Source organism: Zosterops lateralis (genome assembly GCF_965231275.1).
Source record: "Zosterops lateralis genome assembly, chromosome: 21".
In the NCBI taxonomy this organism is placed as follows: Eukaryota; Metazoa; Chordata; class Aves; order Passeriformes; family Zosteropidae; genus Zosterops; species Zosterops lateralis.
In genome coordinates, this window is record NC_139781.1 from 8,504,463 (window position 1) to 8,523,186 (window position 18,724).

At 43.9% G+C, this 18,724-nt stretch overlaps 1 protein-coding gene across 1 annotated transcript in view; it reads right to left on the reverse strand.

Annotated features, from left to right (window-relative positions):
• Positions 1 to 674: 674 nt before the first annotated feature.
• LOC310917752 (vascular endothelial growth factor receptor kdr-like) overlaps positions 675 to 18,724 on the reverse strand; it is a 129,413-nt gene continuing 111,363 nt past the window's right edge. The window contains exons 25-30 of the mRNA XM_083876262.1: positions 14,866 to 14,965; positions 14,018 to 14,123; positions 11,967 to 12,091; positions 11,077 to 11,155; positions 8,126 to 8,220; positions 675 to 1,255 (exon numbers count right to left, since the gene is read on the reverse strand). Coding sequence (XP_083732388.1) covers positions 1,051 to 1,255; positions 8,126 to 8,220; positions 11,077 to 11,155; positions 11,967 to 12,091; positions 14,018 to 14,123; positions 14,866 to 14,965 — 710 coding nt within the window. The 3' untranslated portion in view covers positions 675 to 1,050. The remainder of the gene's footprint in view (positions 1,256 to 8,125; positions 8,221 to 11,076; positions 11,156 to 11,966; positions 12,092 to 14,017; positions 14,124 to 14,865; positions 14,966 to 18,724) is intronic.

Sequence of the window (18,724 nt, forward strand, 5' to 3'; positions counted from 1 at the left end):
ATTTTCCCAGCAGAATTCCCTGTGTTTTCACCCAGAGGGCACAGCAGAGCCTCTCCAGGCTGGGCTGGGGGCTCTGCTACAGCCCCAACCAGGGGAAGGAGTGGCAGCAGTTCAGGGTTACAGCTCCTGCTGTGGCTCTGAGAGACAAAATGTTATCAACTCACTGAAGATCTTGCAGCAGGACTTTAAAGAGAAGAGAGAAAATGCTCTGGGATTGTTTCTGAGGCATTGCCAGAAGAACCAGGTGAAGCATCCTCCCAGCAGGATTCCCTGTGGGAATTTCACCCAGGGGGCACAGCAGACCCTCTCCAGACTGAACTGGGGGCTCTGCTGGGGAAGGAGTGGCAGCAGTTCAGGGTTACATCTCTTGCTGTGGCTCTGAGAGACAAAATGCTATCAACTCACTGCAGATCTCACAGCAGGACTTTAAAGAGAGGGATGCTCTGGAATTGTTTCTGATCAATCACACCGGAGAGGTGGCAGAAGAACCAGGTGAAGTATTCTCCCAGCAGGATTCCCTTTGGGAATTTCACCCAGGGGGCACAGCAGAGCCTGGCAGGGCAGGGGGGCTCTGCTACAGCCCCAGCCAGGGGAAGGAGTGGCAGCAGTTCAGGGTTACATCTCCTGCTATGGCTCTGATAGACAGAATGTTATTAATTCACTGCAGATCTTAAAGAGAAGAGAGAAGACGCTCTGGGATTGTTTCTGAGACGTTGCCAGAAGAACCAGGTGAAGCATTCTCCCAGCAGGATTCCCTGTGGGAATTTCACCCAGGGGGCACAGCAGAGCCTGGCAGGGCAGGACTGGGGGGCTCTGCTGGGGAAGGAGTGGCAGCAGTTCAGGGTTACACCTCCTTCTATGGCTCTGACAGAAAAAATGTTATTAACTCATTGTAGATCTCGCAGCAGGACTTTAAAGAAAAGAGACTTTGGGATTGTTTCTGAGGCATTGCCAGAAGAACCAGGTGAAGCATTCTCCCAGCAGGATTCCCTGTGGGAATTTCACCCAGGGGGCACAGCAGACCCTCTCCAGACTGAACTGGGGGCTCTGCTAAACTGGAGGGGCCGAGTAGTGAACGACAGAGTTGTAATCCGGGGGAGGGCTGTGGCACTCCAGGGTGGGATCCATGGGCAGCAGCACAGAGTCCTCCAGGGGGAAGTCCATGGTGTCCTCCTCCACCTGCACCGCCGGCTGGTACTTGACGGTGTCGTGGTCGCCCAGGATGGATTCCTTGCTCCTGCTGACAGCTCTCCTCCTGTTGGGGACAAAGATTTGGGATGGATCCATGGTGATGCACCCCCACACCCCCCAGCAGGTGTTTCCTAATAGGGAAAGACTTTCAGTTTGATATTTTAGGAAGTTTACCTGGATTTTTCCAGCCCCTCCTGGCAGTAAATGGTTCAGGGCCAAGGGATAAGCACCCATTGGACCTTATTCTTCACACCCTGTATCTCTCCTAAAACATTCGGTATTTAGGAAGGGCCCCCCCCAAAAAAAGGATTTTTAGGAGTGTTTTTAGCAAGGTGTCAGAGGTTTCTCAGTCACCTGTGCATGGCTTATCATTTGTTTTCTGTAACATTTGTTATTTTTCTTTATTAAACCTTTTGCTTTACAAAACACCCCTGAAGAGGAGTCTCTCTAATTAATTTTTGCTATTTCTCTGCAAAGCCTGGACACTCATTTATGTGGCTCATTACACTCTGACCACTTGTTTACCTGTATCAAATAGTCACAATTATTTATTTAAGAAATAAATATCTAAAAATATCAATTTACCCTGTAAGACAGTGATATTTTGACAGCGACTGGATGAAGGATCTGAGATAGGTTTTTTTAAATAACTCTGTGTTTTAGGAATAGATTTAGGAGTAATTCCTGCTTTGCTGCCCTGTCCTTTCAGCTCATCATATTTCACTGCATTATAATCTCTTACTCATACAGGCACCTGTCCTGTACACACAGCAACATCCTCCCTCATTGTTCTGACACAGCTCAGCAAAAATCTGACTTTTCTGAAAGCAGCACTGAAGGCTCTGACTTTTCCTGAACACGATAAGGGATGAAACACTGAATAATCTCTGACTGACTCTAATTTAAACTGATATTAAAAGCAAGAATAGAGTGTGTTGAACAGGCTCAGGCAGAACCCCTGTGATATTCCCCATCCCTTTAACATTTCTGACCCAGGGGCTGGTTCAGGGCAGTGTTTTGCAGCATTTCAGTTACTTTTGTCTCTGCTTTTGCCCTGTTCCAGCTGATGGAAGGTGGGACTGAGCAACTTCCAGCCTCAGGGTTTAAAAGCAGGAGAACCTTGAGAAAATTTGTGATCTCAAGGGATGTGGAGAACTCAAAAGGTTTTTTCTGTCACAGGCTGCCTTAAAAATAATCTTCTGTCAGCTTTGGTTCCTGAGGAATTAATTGGGAAATAATTGTGGGGTTCTCAAAAGGATTCCAGCACCAGAGTGGCTTTTGAGCCTTTAACTGCAGCTCCAGGTGAGGACCCTGTCCTGGGTTGTGGTGTAGGATGTGCACACAGTATTTATCCCATCCCCATCCCCATGAGCTGTTGGAACCAGGTGGGGCAGTGTTTTCCCAGGCCCCTCCTTTGGGCTCTTCTGCTCATGGCCCATCAATGCCTTGCCCAGGACTCACAGGGAACTCCCTCCAGGAGCTCTCTCTGTTTAATGGGCCATCAAGGAGCCACTGCACGACTCCTCATCCCATTGGGAGATGCTCCCAATGCCCAGGGGGAGGAGCCAAGCATTCCCACCTGGAGAGAATCTGGGATTTGGGACAGGACAAGCAGCCCTGAGCCACTGGATTCCCAGAGGAGCAGAGCTCCCAGACCTTTCTGTGGGATCACTGCTTCAGGAAGAGCCCCTCACCTGGACTGCTCCCCCCACCCTGCTCAGGGTGTGTTCTGACTCTGGCAGTGCTCTTTTGTATTATTGCATTGATTTTATTTTATTTTTACCTTTTTTCCTTCTTATTAAATTGTATTTCTGACTTGGAGCCTCTCACTCGTTTTGCTTTCAAACCACAACAGACCCTCAGCCACAGACTCAACCACAGCTCAGAACGACCTGAATGTGCCTGGGAGAATTAAAAATCAAGCAGTTCCGCAAGCCCTTTGTGTGTGTGTGCACTTCCTATGTGTTTGAAGTAGGATAAAGTTACATTTTAATGACCCTAAACCGAATCTGAACAGTCAACAGTTCATCAAATCATTGTAGAATTCATTTTATTGGCACTTTCTGCAGTGCTTTCAACCCCCAGCAGCTGCTCCTTTGCTCTCTGGGGTGCTTTAGGGAGAAAACAAAGCCAGTTTCTGCTCCAGGGAATAAAACCAACAGCCAGGAATTAATAACAGCCACTGGAGGGAGGGCAGGACAAGCCATGAATAGGAAAAGAGATCCAGGACAGGAGCTGTGTGTGTTTTTGGGGTGGTAGAGCAGAGAGAGAAGGTTGGATGGCCACACACAACTCCTTCCAGCTGGACAGGGAGAATCTGCCCTGCTGGGATTTTACAAGTTGTGCCTCTCTGAATCTGGAACTTTCAAAAGCTTCAGGTTTTCCCACAAGCTGCAGATATTGTCATTGGCTGACAGAATCAGTGTATCTATATTTAAAAAAAATATAAAAATTAAAATGTTTGCTGGTTCTGGAAAGATCCAGAGCACTGGCTGGGGTAGAACAAACACTGATTTCTTCTCCTTGAACATCCTGCAGGCTTCACCTGTGAATTTGCCTCCCTGAAGCTCTGTGCTCTGGGGGAATGTGTGGTGATGGTCTGTGCATCAGTCATGAACCTCCTGTGCAGCCAAATTCCCACATAACACACCCCTGCAGCTCTGAGCAGCTGCACTGAGCCCTGGCCTGGTTGATTTGGGGTGGTTTCAGTGTTCTGGGCTGGTTCTCCATGGCAGGTTTGCATCTCCAGCTTTGGGGAGTGAGCCTGAGCTGTGAGAGCATGTCTGGAATGAGTTTGGGTTCTGTGAAAGCTGCAGAGTTTATAGAATAAATCTGCTGTTTCTGTGCTCACAGACCTGCACAAGGCATTGAAACCAAACCCGTGGAGTGGCAGAGCAGAAATACTAAATAATAAATAATAACCCTGAGAACTTGGGCAGGAAGTGCAGCACCCTTTGCTTTCACAACTCAGTTTTTCCTCATTGTCCAGAGAGAAACTCGAGTGGAAACTCCTCAATTATCCTGCAGGTTTGGCCTCTGTCCATTCCCTACACAAACAGTTTGTCTGCAGATAAACTCCTCCCTGACATCAGCACTGCAACCACAACTTTGCCCTCACTGTTTATTTATGGAATCCTCTTTTGGTTGCTCAGTTCCCCTGACTCGTGTCAGACAATTCCAGGGATGCTCTGGCTTCGAACTTGCCAGGCATTAAAGTTGTAACTGGAGACAGGGAGCAGATTGAGAGTTATCAGTTTAATTTGGCCCCCAAGCTGCATAACTCTGAGTTATCAGGGTTTGGTTTGGCCACACAAGGGGAATTTTTTGAGCCCCCTGTGGACTCCCAGCAATGGTTCCTGTTGGGTTCCTGTCAGGAGATTGGATATCTGGGGATAACTCTGCCTGGTGCTGGAATCAGGGGTTTGAAGGACTCCTGAACACTTCCAATAATAAATTCCAATGCTATTCCTTTCATCTAAATGCACTTCCTAATTAAAGCTCTCCATGGGGTTTTGCATTTTCCCCTCCCACCCTGCTGTCCCTGGCACTGGTCCCTGCTGTGCCTGTGCAGATGCTGCTCCTGGGCACGAGGCTGCTCAGCCCTTTTCCACCTGTCCCTGGCACCTCAGGAACTGCCCCAGCCCCTCAAAACTCTGTTCAAATCCTAGAAACTTAGATTTTAGTATATAGTAATGTCTGTGAAGTAATATAGAAGATTTAAGGGGTTGTCTAAGTTTTTCTTCTTCACCTTCTTCTTCATGGGTTTGGGTGGTTTTCTGTAATTTCCACATTACTGGCCTTGGGTGGCCATTATTGGGTCAGAAATATAAATAATAGAGGTGTCACCTCGTTATTGGGATTAGCACTTAAATAATACTAGAAAGGGTTAGAGGTTCTCCATTTTATCCCATTTCTCTGACCTGCTACTTAGAGCTCACAGCTCGTGAGTCTGTAAATAGATAAGAAATAATAAACACCCAAGTCTGAACACAAACTGTGACTCTCGTGGGTTAATCCCAAATTTAGCAGAGAAAAAGAAACCGGAACTGTCACAAATGGTCCCTCCATGTGAGGAAAAACCTTCTCTGTGGGGCTTTGCATTTTCCCCTCCCACCCTGCTGTCCCTGGCACTGGTCCCTGCTGTGCCTGTGCAGATGCTGCTCCTGGGCACGAGGCTGCTCAGCCCTTTTCCACCTGTCCCTGGCACCTCAGGAACTGCCCCAGCCCCTCAGAGCTCAGGTGAGATGGGTGCTTGAGGCTCCAGAGGACCAGAATCCCCTTTATGGACTGCCCAGTGTGAAGCAAATATAAATATATATATTTATATAAATATAAATATAAATTTATCATTTCTGAGCTCCACTCTGCCCTGGAGCAAACGTGTTCCCATGCCTGGTTTCTCTGAGAAGATGAGTAAAGGATTGCAGCCCAATCCTGGCTGTGTTTTTATTGTGTTCTTTGTGTGTGGACATGAATTCCTGCTGCTCCTGAGCAAAACTCATCATGTCAGTGTCCCTGCCTTGCCTTGGGCCCAGCCTGTCTTGTCCTGGCAGAGCCTCAGTGCTGGGATGTGGCTGCAGCATCCAGAGCCCAGAGTGGATCAGCAGAGCCTGGGCCAGAACCAGATCAGGGAATTCTGAGCACCAGAGGATAATTGGGTTTGGGGGATGAAGGGGAAGAGCTGGGGGAGGACAGCTGAGCAGGCACCAAACCTTTTGTCATCTTCAACAATAACTTGATTATAGAGTCTCTGGGAGGGTTTTAAAGCAGTGCCTGATAATATTATGAGATGGAGCAGAGTCATCCCATCATTAAATCCCTGATTCCAGTGTTGTTATCCCAGTCAATCTCCCCATCTCTGCTCTGACTTTCTATTCCAGCAGCATCAAATCCTCACAATTTCCCTGCTCTGTTTGAACAGGAGGAAAAGCTCAGCCCTGGTTAGTCCAGCCTAACAGGCTCAGAGTTATCAGAGTTATCAGATCCATCCTCACTAAACTCTTGACACTGACACTCCACGGTGTGGGCTGTTGGCAAATTTTAAACTCCACACAGGAATGAATGAATGAATAAATAAACAGTGAGATTTTGGGCAAAAATAATAAATGCAGCCACCCTGGTTTAGAAAACACGCTGAGCCTTTGAACGGTTTTGTTTTAGAAAAGGAAGAATTTGAAAAGGATCCAGGGTAAATGTTTTTTATAAAGAGAGATACACCATTAACAAGGGTGACTTTATCTCCCCTGTTAAACCCACACTCCCTCCTGACCTTTCTAGATTATTCCACAGGCTTTGGAGAATTGTTTGTTCCACTTATCAGTGCAGCAGCACCCAGGGGTGCCCTGTCCTCAGACAAGAGGGCTTTGGGGTGCTCTGCACTGCTGAACCTGCAAGATTCAAGATTCAAAAATAATAAAAAAAAATTTCTCAGCTGGACCTCCACACCTGTGAGGATGCAGGGAAGGAGGAGAAAACAGCACAACCCATTGCAGGCTCTGCTGGGATGGTCTGAGGGCACAGAAAAGCTCAGGAATCTCATCCTGGATGGAATTGTGGAGTTGGAAATGGGGACAGCCCTGGGATTCACTGCCCCACACATCCTCACACTCATTCCCAGTGGCTCTGAGAGCAGTTCCAGCTTTTCCTGGGAGTCTCCAAAGAGATAACAGGCTGTGATGGAATTTCTGTGTTTCCACATCTGACTTGTCAGATTTTCAGGAGAAAGCCTGGAAGGGGCAGAGAGGGAACCCTCCTGTGCCAGCTCTTTATCCAAACAGGAGAAATGCAATAAGGAAAAGCTGCCAGGGGTGAGTGACAAATCCTCAGAGGGATCAATCCCACCAGGGATTTATTTATTTAGCCCTGTGTGTGCTGGGTTTGTGTCAGTGTGAAATCACCCAGGAAAAGGGGTGAAGCAGCCCAGGTAAAGCATCACAGCAATGCAGCTCCTGGCATTGGAGCTCCTGTTTGCAGAGCTGGTGTCATTTGGTCTCCATAGCAATGGATTGTGCTGGCAGGAATGCTCTGGGTGTGTGCAGGGGATAAAAACATGGAAATGGATTGGGATTTCTGCTAATCCCATCAGGTCCAGCCCTGGAACAGTGCTACAGGGAAAATACAGAAAATACGACATTGCTGAGGCCACACTCCCATCCAGGCAATCCACAGCATCCTGTTAGTGCTGTCCACCTTTCCTTATGGAATATTCTCCCTTTTCCTCCTCTCCTTCTCCCTTTCCCTCTTCTTCTTCTCCCTTTCCTTCTCTCCTTTTCCCTTTCCTTCTTCCCCTTCTCCTTTTTCCTTCTATTCTTCTCCCTTTCCCTCTTCTTCTCCTCCCTTTTCCTTCTGTTCTTCTCCCTTTTCCTCCTTTCCTTATATATATTAGACCTATATATATTAGTCCTATATATATATTAGACCTATATATATATTAGACCTATATATACATATATTAGACCTATCTATATTAGACCTATATATACATATTATACATATATATATTAGACCTATATATGTATATTAGACCAATATATATATTAGACCTCTCTCTATATATTAGACCTATATATATTAGTCCTATATATATATTAGACTTATATATATATTAGACCAATATATATATTAGACCTCTCTCTATATATTAGACCTATATATACATATTAGACCTATATATGTGTATTAGACCTATATATATATATTAGAATATATTCTCATTTTCTTCCTCTTATCATTTTCCATTTGCAGGATCTTGATCTTAAAACACAGTGCTGAGGGTTTTTGGGTTATGGGGCTGAAATTCAGAGTTCATCTCCCCTTAGCTTTGCCTGCACATCCAGAGTTTGCCTTTTAGCAGCAGAAACAAAATTACAAATTTCACAAGTTTCTCTGAAAGGAAGAACTGCCCCAAAAAAATAAATCCCCCCAGGGTACTCACGCCAGGGCCATGATCCCATAGGGCCAGGAACGGATTTCCAGCCTCTTGGGGCTTTTTATCTCCTCTGTGGTCAGCACCATCCCGCTGTCAGACTCCTGAGGAGCAAAAGGAAGGGACCATCAGGGATTTCTGCAACCTGGGAGCCACCAACCCTCCAGGACATCCTTTGATCAAGGCCTGTGTTATCAATTTTTATCTGGAACCTGGGAATGTTTCCCTTTTTTTTTTTTTTTTTTTTTTTTTTGATGACATTAAAATTTTTGATCTGCCTTTCCCAAAGAGCAACCCTTTAAAACGAGCATATATAAAAAAATTTAAAATAATTTGACATTTTCAAATTTGAAGCTGCTATTAAGCCTGACATACGGGCACCATGAGATAGCTGAGATATGAATAGACTGAGATTCAATCTCCAATAATTCTGGCTGAGGAAAAGCTCCTGAAATACCCACTGGAAACAACACAATTAGAAACACTGGGATGTGGAGGAAGTGGAAGTTCAGCAGCATTTTGTAAATGCAAATTCTTTGTCAAGATATATAGCTCCAAAAAATTCTTTATGGATTTTTTTTTTTTTTAATGAGTTGCCCAACAAAATTATCTGGATTAAAGTTGGGGTTGTGATTCTGCTGCCCTTAAAGCTGGATCTGGAGGCTGCAGTTAAACTTTGGGCTGAGTTTATACAAACACACAAACACCATAGTCCTCATTTTGAGTAGTTTAATAATATTAAATGCCCTGGGTGTTTTATTTGCATTTGAAATGTTTTGTGATGCTGGAAAGTTGCAAAATCTGTTCATTTGTCAGAACCAAGACAGTAAAAACCCTCAGCAGAGAAAAGAAACTCTATTTAGTCTTATTTTACAGGTCAAACTGATCAAAATATAAAAAATTATTTCATGAAACAATAAATAATAATAAAACCCCCTTTTTATCCATGCTCTGGTTATCTATAATTTGTTAATAAGATCAGTTTGTGAGTGAGTTTAAAAAGTATAAAGTGAATTATGAGGTCTGACAAACCCTCAGTAAAACCCAGTAAAATCTCTGGATTTTTATCTCGGCTGTTTCCCCTTCAAACAGGAGGTGGAGGGATGGTTTATCTGGGGGCTGCTCTGGGTTTTGCTCACACCTCTCTGCTAAAAGGATCTGCACAGAGATTGCAGATAAATCCACAATGGCAGGAAGGTGGTGGGGCAGCTCTGGGACACAATCACATAATGACTATTCAGGGCTGATAATTAAGAAAACTTCAATAACCAAAATACTCTGTCCAAAAGCAGATCACACACTGATTTTGATTTAAAAGATCCTTGTTGAAACACCACCTTTATTTCTAAGCTCTTGATGTATTATTGTCTTTTTTTTTGGGAAACTTTTTCCTCCCTTCATGTATTTTAAAATGCCACAGACAGGGAGCTCTTAGGCAGGTAATGCTCGTGCTGGCAGCAATAATCCCTTGAGACTGCACTGATCTGGCAAAATGTCTTTGTGTGATTCACATGGACAGATTTTTATCCTGCAAAAGGGAAAGATGCAGGGAGCAGGGAAATTTCTGAGCCTGCAAATCCCTGAGATGCACAAGATAGAAAGAGGCAGGAATTCCATTTGAATGGAAAATACGAAGCAAAATGGAAAAATACAAAATAATGGGCCCCAGTTTGTGCTCAGCAGAGAACAAATGAGAAATAAGCTGGGTTTGGTCAGTGGAGTGGTGTGGTTTTGGTTTTTATTAGTTTTATGTATGTATTTGTTCCTTGTATTAAGATCATTTTTATAAGTTGTAATGGTTTTGTTCCATGTTCCACCCTCATTGGTTTCACCCCAACCCCAGTTATGTGTCAGTCAGAAGTTTTCCAGCCCCTGGGCCTTGTCTGTCACTTTGGGGTCTCTCCCAAAAGTCTGGAAAGTTCCAGTGAGGACCCCAAGTGGCTGGACAAGACTTCAGCTGTCTCCCCACCCGAGTTATTAATTTATTACAATGTGTGTCATTTACCTGGAGAGCCAGACCCCTTTGGCCCCTGATTTGTCCCCAGTTAAACCCATCCCTGAGTTCCTCCCCCAATAAAAGGTGTTACATTGGGGGGTTTCCTGCTTTTTTTCCCCCCTCTTCTTCTGCTGAGGGGTGTCTGCTGGGGCAGATAAATAAATAAATGATGAATAAATCCAGCAGTTAACCCTGAACAGCCTCCTCTTTTTTCCTGCTGTCGTTGCTTCACTCCTTCGGGCAAGACAAGAACTCACAGGGGTGGGTGAGGTTCATCCTGCTACCAAACCCTTCCCTGGTGAGGTGTCAGGGCTGGATGAGGCAGAGACAAGACACCTCCACAGGGATTCAGGAGTTGTTCTTGGGGATTTTTTTAAAATAAGAAAATCCAAGCAATAATTTCAGAAGAACAAGCAGAACCCTCATTCTGTAACAAAACGAGCTTTTGTTTTCTCCTGGAGGAGAAATTAAACTCTTTAACACTCTCCCATCCTTGGCATTGACCTGGCAATAACCACATTCATTTTCAGTGAGGATAAATCCAGGGTTAAAGCCCTTGGTGTGAATCAAGACCAGGATCTGGAATTTTGTTCTTGTCTGCCCAGAACTGAACACCTTCACCCCCACAAAATGATTGGCTCCCTTTTTTTGGACACATTTCCCTCAAAGAGCTTCATTTCAAGAGCTGCCACTTTCTTACAGTGAAAAAACATCTTGGAAATATTGAATATAAATCCCCTTGAGCCACATCAAAGCCAAAGGAACCACAGGTGAGCTTCTCTTTAAGTTATTTGTTAAGAGAAATTCAGGCCCCTCTTTGTTGTGTGTGAGGTGGCAGAGCCAAATTTTCTGCCTGATTTAAAGTTCTCTCCTCCCAAACAGACTCCAAAAAACTCAGCTTTGAGTGTTTGTGGTGCTGCTGATCCGTGAACCTGCTGGGGAGGGATGGAGTCACCTCTCTTACCTCGTGCATCACTTTCTCCTTTTCCACTGGCACCTCATCAAAAGTCTTCACGCTCAGGGGTCTCTTCTTGCTGTTGTTACTGAAAGCAGGAAAAATCCAGGGGTCAGCAGAAAACCCAGGCAGATGCTCAGTTCCATCCTCACACAGCCCACTTTCCTGCTGCAATGTGCAATTTTGGGTTTTCTAAAGTTCTGTATGATTTTTTTTGTTATTAAGTTCCTGTAATGGTTCATTCCTACCCCTACCCCTCTCCTTAATCACTAATAATGTTATCCCACATAACAGGCCTGGTTCTCCCTATTTTATCTCCTTAATAGCCCTGTCCCAGTCTATTGTATCTCCTATTTTATCTTATCTATGGACACTCCCTGGTATTTGATGGCCAGGTGGCTCAGCCAAGGTTTCCAGGTATCTCCACACCCCTTTTTACCCCAAAAAATGGCAATGTCAATGTTCCCTATACCTAAATCACTGCCCCTCATTCCCATCAGTAATGGGCCTGTTCATAAAAGCAAGTAAGGGCCAAAAATAGTCACTCACACTCAGCAACCTGGGCCTTGGCCTTGAATAAACACCTTCCTAAGTTTCACCAAGTGTGAGTTGTTCTTTTTTTTCCAATCAGGGTCCTGTCTCTGTCTGAAATCTGGACCCAAAGGAATAACCCAAAGGAATATTATAATTTATATGGGATCTGAAGAGCAGAGCTGGCTGGAGAAACAAGCTCAGAAACACCATACCTGTATCACTTCGCTTTTGTCACTTCTTGCACCTCATAACCAACACCCTGACACGTTTATCTGATCCTTTCACCAGCCATATGAAAGGCAGGAGAGCAGACAGTGAAATGTTTATTTTCCCCACCCAACCCTGGGTCTGTTTGTTTTTCTCACCCAGTTTCCACGGCGCTCCAGCGATTCACCCCGTTGGTCAAAGTCTCTTCCACAGGGCAGGTTTTGGTGTTGGATTCTCCATCTGGGCACAAGGTGATGTTCAGTGGGATGTAGTCTTTGCCATCCTGTGAAATTGATAACAGAAAAAATCACAAAGTTTGTTTTGTGCTGCTTGTCAGATGTGGGAGGTTGTTTTATCCTACAGAGGTTTGGGATCAGAAAGGGTTAAATTGTGTTTTAACTTAACTGTGATGTTTGTTCAAGGTGATTATCGTGTTCCTCACAGCCTGTGGAAGCTCTGGGAGTTGGAATGCAGATTTCATCCAAGAATGGCTGTGCAGGGGGGTTTGTGAGGAAATGGGGCCCTTTGGGCACTCTGTGATGTGGGATCATGGACATGGGCTGGGATATCCCAGTACATGGGCCAAGTACAGATTTCTTGGTTCTGTTCAAACTCCAGGAGCTTGGCCTTAAAATGGGAGTCTGAAAGGATTTAATTTCTTGTCCTTCCCATGAATTGCTGCTGCTCGTGGCAATGAGCTCTGCCTTGTCATCACCCCCCTGCAGCAATCCCTCAGGAATTCCTCTGCCTTTACCTCCTGAAACTGCTCGTCCAAATCTCCCTGCGCTTCTCTTTGTTTTTAATTTTGAGAAGCAGTTAAGTGCCCTATTCCCTTATCATGATTTTTATGTCTCCTCAATTTATTTTGGTTATAGAATCAAACTCTCAAGCTCTTCATGTTGCAGACTGGGCCCACTTCAGCTCAGCTCCACTGAATTTGTTTACAAACAGGAAGGAGCTGGAGGAGAATATTTTCTTCTTCAATTAAATTGACAATTGCATAACTGATCTGGTTGTTTTTACAACCAGAGGAAGAAAACAACTGGTTGAACTGTTATGAAATTAATCACGATATATCTGATTTTCTGTGCTTTAAGCTGCATTATTGTAAAGTTCCCAAAAGCACTGGTGTCATTAGAGGACACAAAAGAACCACACTCACCTGTCAAGGTGAGAAGTGAGGAGAGAAAAATAAAGTTTATTATGATTTGGGGTTTAAATAGGGTTTGGAATTTGATCAGGGATTGGGGGACGAGTGTAACACCTCTCTGACCCCAGTGGTCAATTTAGAAGTCCATCAATTTGTCCTCCCCCCTGGAAGGAATGTGTTATTTACAAAATATAATTGTTTTTGTTATAAATGTGAGAAAGTTCTAATAGAAATGTGAAAACATCCAAAGGTTGAAAAATCAGAGCGACACACTGGTGAACACAGACTTGGAAACGAGAGACAAAATCCAGGAGGTGGAGAAATGAGAATTAAAGTTAACGTATGAGTAGTTAACATTGTCTTTACTCATCCCAGCAGTGAGCTGTGCTAGGAAGTGAAATCTCATATTGGTGTTTAATAACCTTCACCTCTGCCCAAATGTGTCGCCCTGACTTTTTTTTCAGCCTTCTGATGTTTGCGTTTTTGTAGTGGAGTTTCTCACAGATTTTTATGTAAACAAAGTGATGTTGTAAATTGTTCTTCTTGCTTATCATTCCTCTTTTGAGGAGGGATGATTGATGGACTTTGAGTTTGATCAGTGTGGTTGGAGAGGTGTCAACCTCATTTGTCCAATCCATGGTCACTGTCCAAAATCTATATAAATAGAGGTCAAAAAAAAACCTCTTTTTGCTTTAACAACCTGAATGTGTGAGTGTCATTCTTTTCACATCCCGTAGTGACATCCCCGTGTTACCCTGCGTTTTCTTGCTTTCAAGTGTTTGAATCTTTGCAGCCTGATTCTCACACTGCTTGATGTAAACTACATGTATTTTTAGAAATTATCTTGTATTTTGCATAGTTCTCTGAGAGGAGAACTTGACTGATGGTCAGACCAATGGGGTCAGGAGGTTGTGACCTCCTTGGGCCAATGTTGGCCTTCTGTAAAAAGTGTATATAAGTGATATATACATTATACATATATACACAAGTCAGAAAAATAAAGAAGCCAGGTGTCCTCTCCAAGCCCCCACTCCCTGCAGAGGGCTGTCCCTGCTGTACCTGCTGCACGTTGGCCTGGAGCAGGTCCCCCAGGCGCTCCACCAGCTCGCTGAACGTCGGCCTCTCCGTGGGCACCCCGTGCCAGCAGTCCAGCATGGTCTGGTAGCTGGGAGAACAAAACAGGGGTTAGGAATGGGGAATGATTGGAGATTTCTTTCCAAATTGTTTTGTTCTGCTGATGCTTGGTTTGGTCTTTGGATTAAAAGAGGGTCAGGTCTCCGTGTAATGAAATTCTGGGTTAGTTTCCCTGTGGAAGGAGTTTTGGTTCCTGCCTCAGCTGAACCTGCAGGATTTTGGTTTGGATTAAGAGAGGGTCGTGTCTCCACGTGATGAAATTCTGGTTTAGTTTCCCTGTGGATTGTGTTTTGGTTCCTGTCTCAGGTGAGCCTGAAGGATTTTGGTTTGGATTAATAGAGGGTCATGTCTCCACGTGCTGAAATTCTGGGTTAGTTTCCCTGTGGAAGGAGTTTTGGTTCCTGTCTCAGCTGAGCCTGCAGGATTTTGGTTTGCACCTAACTCAGGGCCCTGGTGATACTGCTGAAATAAGCCCTGGTTATGGCAATAAAAGCTGGTTCTGGGTTTCTATCACAGAATCTGAGCTCCATGAACTACAACTGACAAGAGACATCTGATCATCCTCTTGTTGGCAAAGCTCAGGCTGACTTGGGCTGTCCTCAGCATCACTCTGTGCTGTCAGACACCCCAAATACACTCAATCACAGCTTCAAATAAAATCTATATAAATCCAATAAACACACAGCAAATAAAACACCCATCGCCCCCTCCCCAGCCCAACACAACCCCCTCTGTGAGGTGTGTGAGGCCCCAGCCCCAGGAGCAGCTCTTACATTTCAGGAGTGGAATATTCTGGAGATCTCATCCTGGTGCCCTCCTTGAGCCGCCGGCAGAAATCCTCATCGATCTGCACCCCAGGGTAGGGAGAGGCACCTGTGGGAGCAACCAGAGGGTTCAGGGTGGCCCAATCCCTGTGTCCCAGCCCAGGGAACTGCTGAGCATTCCAGGTGACCAGAGTCTGGCAGTAACAGGAGATCCAGTGGAGAAGGAGTTGCAATCACTCACAATCTACATTTTTTTTTTTTTTTTTTTTTTTTTGTTTGGAAACCTGTTACAGACTCAGTGTGCCTCTTCAGAGATTTCAATCACACTGTCTCAGGAGCACTCCAAGGTAAAATAGGGCACAGGAGAAATTAATTAATTAAAGTCTTAGTTTAAGAGTTTAAATATCTCTGTGTCAGTGGTAGAAAAGTTGCAGCTTGTCCAATGGGTTACACGGTGCTTTCTGACCTGTGCCAATATCCTGCAGTGCTTTCTGAACTTTCTTACCCTGCCAATATCCTGCAGCGAGTGGATAAACACAGAGTGAGTGATTCCTGCTCATCCTTCATTGCCTGACACCCCTGAGAGTGAGTGCAGAGGGGGCTGGGGGCACCCGCCAAGGACCAGGAAAATCTTGGTTCAACCCCATGTGTGGAATTGCTCCTCCCCTGGTTCACCAACTGCTGGATAAAACACTCCCTTGACAGTGCTCTTCCAGCTTTTCAGCCTTGTTTTCTTTCCTGACTGTGTTTTCCATGAGTTGTTTACCTCGAGTGCCACCCAAGTGTTGGCTGAGCCCTGGCAGGGGCAGCTCGTGGCAGCTGCAATTTCTGCACAGAGTTTGAATTCTGTGAAGGGCTGGGACCTTTGTGTTAACTCCCTCAAAAGTTTGGGAGAGTTTTTTGGCATCCAGAGCTCACAGGTAAAAAATTCAGGAGAAGTCTGGAGTTTGAGATGTTACTGAACTTACTGTGGATAAAAATTAAAAGCTTTGTAACTTCCCAGCACAAACCTTGTCTTGGACATTTTGGCTGGATCCCATCCCAGAGGGCTGGATGATGAACTGAGAAACAATTTAATCATGTAGGAGATTGAATGGAATCTCTATCCAGCCCTCGAGGAATCTGTCTACACCACTCCTGCATATTTCCTGCCATTTTTTTTGTTCCCCATTTGGAAACCCCATCATGTGCTGTGCACTCGGGGGCACAACGAGAACAGCAGAAATATTTTGCATAAAGCATTGAAGAAGGGGCCAAAATGTGGTTGATTCCAGAGTTATTCTACTCTGTGAAGGTGACTGTTCTGTGGGCAGAACATGAAGGAATCTCAGCACAAATGGGCTCCCAGGACATGCAGAGCCCAGGGATGTTTATCCACAGCACTCCTGAATTTTCTGGATGTGCAAGAGCCAGAGCACAGGGCTCAGAGTCTCTCCTGGAGCTCTGTAAGAGATTGGCAGCACCATCATTTCTGCTTTTTACTTGGATTTTCCTTCCCAGCCTTGCCTTTGGCTGTAATTCTGCTCAGAATAACCTGGAATTATCTGCTCATCTCAGGGATGGAGAATCCCACTTGTTTTCACAATCTCTCTTTGCTTCCATCACAGATCAGACCAAGGTGCTGGTGAGAGCAAAGGGTGACAGTGACAGGACAAGGAATAAATGGGACAAACTGAAAGAAGATTAAATATTAGGATGAAATATTTTACTGGGGGGTGGTGATGCCCTAGCACAGACAAGTTGTGGATGCCCCAAAACTGTCAGTGTTCAAAACCAAGTTGAATAAAGCCTTGAGCAGCCTGGTTTAGCAGGAGGTGCCCTGCCCATGGCAGGAGGGATTGGGACTAATTAATGTTAGAGATTCATTCCAGCTGCTGGACATTCCACAAGCCCATGATTGATTTTTTGACTTTTGGTAATTTATATTTTGGCCAGTGCTGGCCTCCTACCAGCTGGAAGCAGCTCAGATAATAAAATCAAGGAGCTCTCCCTTTCCCACTTCCACTCTGGCTTTATCTGGACTCTGAGATAAGTCTGATCACTTGGATTTGGAATGCTGAGACAGCTTTTTGGAGAAACGTAGGCTGGAACATATGGTGTAAAACCTACACATGGTGTTTTCCTTAGGGGAAATCTCCAAAACGCTCCGAGATGTGGCATGCATTGGATATGGGAGCCCTCTTTTGATCTTGGGTTTATTTCAGTGGGAAAATGAGATGCTGATGTTACTACCAGGTTTGTTGATATCATTATCTCTGATTGCTTTTGGAAGGGTTGAACATTGAAATTCCAGCAGGCACCGACACTCTGTGCCATCAGGGATTTCAGGATGTGTTAAACCCTGCTGCCATGAGCTGTGCTGACCCCATCTGAATAATTTAAAGCTCGTTGCAAGCTCATCCCCAGATGGAAATTAATATTCCCTCAAGTCCTGATTTAACTGTGTGTCACCAAAGCAGAGCCAGGCTGGCAGAGTTCCTTCACTCAGCTTCTGACCCTGCAAGGACACAAACTACACTCTGCATTTTCCTAATCAAGATTTTTCCTTTTTTTTTTTTTTTAGAGGTTTCTCAGTCTGTGGGACCCAGTGAGAGCCAAAACACATCCCGTGGCAACGACAAATAACTTCCATCCCGTGGCTCCTCAATGATCTGTAAAACTTTTTTATCCGCGAGAATTCAATCAGCGACACAAATCCTTAATTAAATATTTATCGTTGGAGCTGCAGATGTGAGCAGTGCCAAGCCACAGGCCTGCCTGGGTGAGCTGGATGAAAACCCCTCTCAGAGAAAAAAATGAGTGTTTTTTGAGTTTGAGGCTGTGCCACCAGTTAAGGAAGGAGTTTGTGATCTATGTCACAGCCAGGGCAGATTCCAAATTCAGGAGAGGACAGTGCCAAGAAAGGGGCTAAAAGAACCCAGAAAAAATGTGGTGGTTCTTTATTTTATTTTATTTTATTTTATTTTATTTTATTTTATTTTATTTTATTTTATTTATTTTATTTTATTTTATTTTATTTTGTTTTGTTTTATTTTATTTTAATTTAATTTATTTTTGTTTTTATTTTATTTTATTTTAATTTATTATTTTATTTTATTTTTATTTTATTTTATTTTATTTTATTTTATTTTATTTATTTTATTTCATTTCATCTCATATTTATTTTATTTTAATTTAATTTAATTTAATTTTATTTTATTTTATTTTATTTTTTATTTTATTTTATTTATTTTTATTTTTATTTTTATTTTATTTTACTTTATTTTATTGTATTTTATTTTATTATTATTTATTTTTTATTTTGGTGTTATTTGTTTATTTGTTTGTGGTTTTTTTGGGGTGGTTTTTTTTTTTTTTTTAATAGATTAAAATAAAGATGAATTTCACTGAACTGGATTTTAATTTGTATTGCTGTCCAGTATTAAAGGCCACCTGTTAAATTCTTTCAGGAGCTTTGGGAGTGGTGCAAAGTTTGTTCCTGCAGTGCCCCTTTGGATTCATCACTGCATTTCCTTTTGGTTCCCAATGGGGAGCCTGGCCCTGAATGTGTCTGATGTTAAATCATCTTCCTGAATAATCTGATAAACCAGAGCATTCCTGGTGCTTCTGGAGCTGCCCCCAAACCTGCAGCAGGTGATGGTGTTACAGAGCTACCCCAAAATAACAACACCCTAAATAAACCACACCCTAAATAAACCAGGGCTGGGCCCCAGGGAAAGCAGGAGCTGCCACTTTCAAACTCTTTCTTGAGTGTGAATTTTTCTGCTCCATGTGCAGATGTGGAGCAGGGAAAAGTCCAAATCAAAGACTTGGACTGAGAGCAGGTTGTGATCCTGCAGCCAGCCCTAAGTGAAGATTAGCAGAGAAA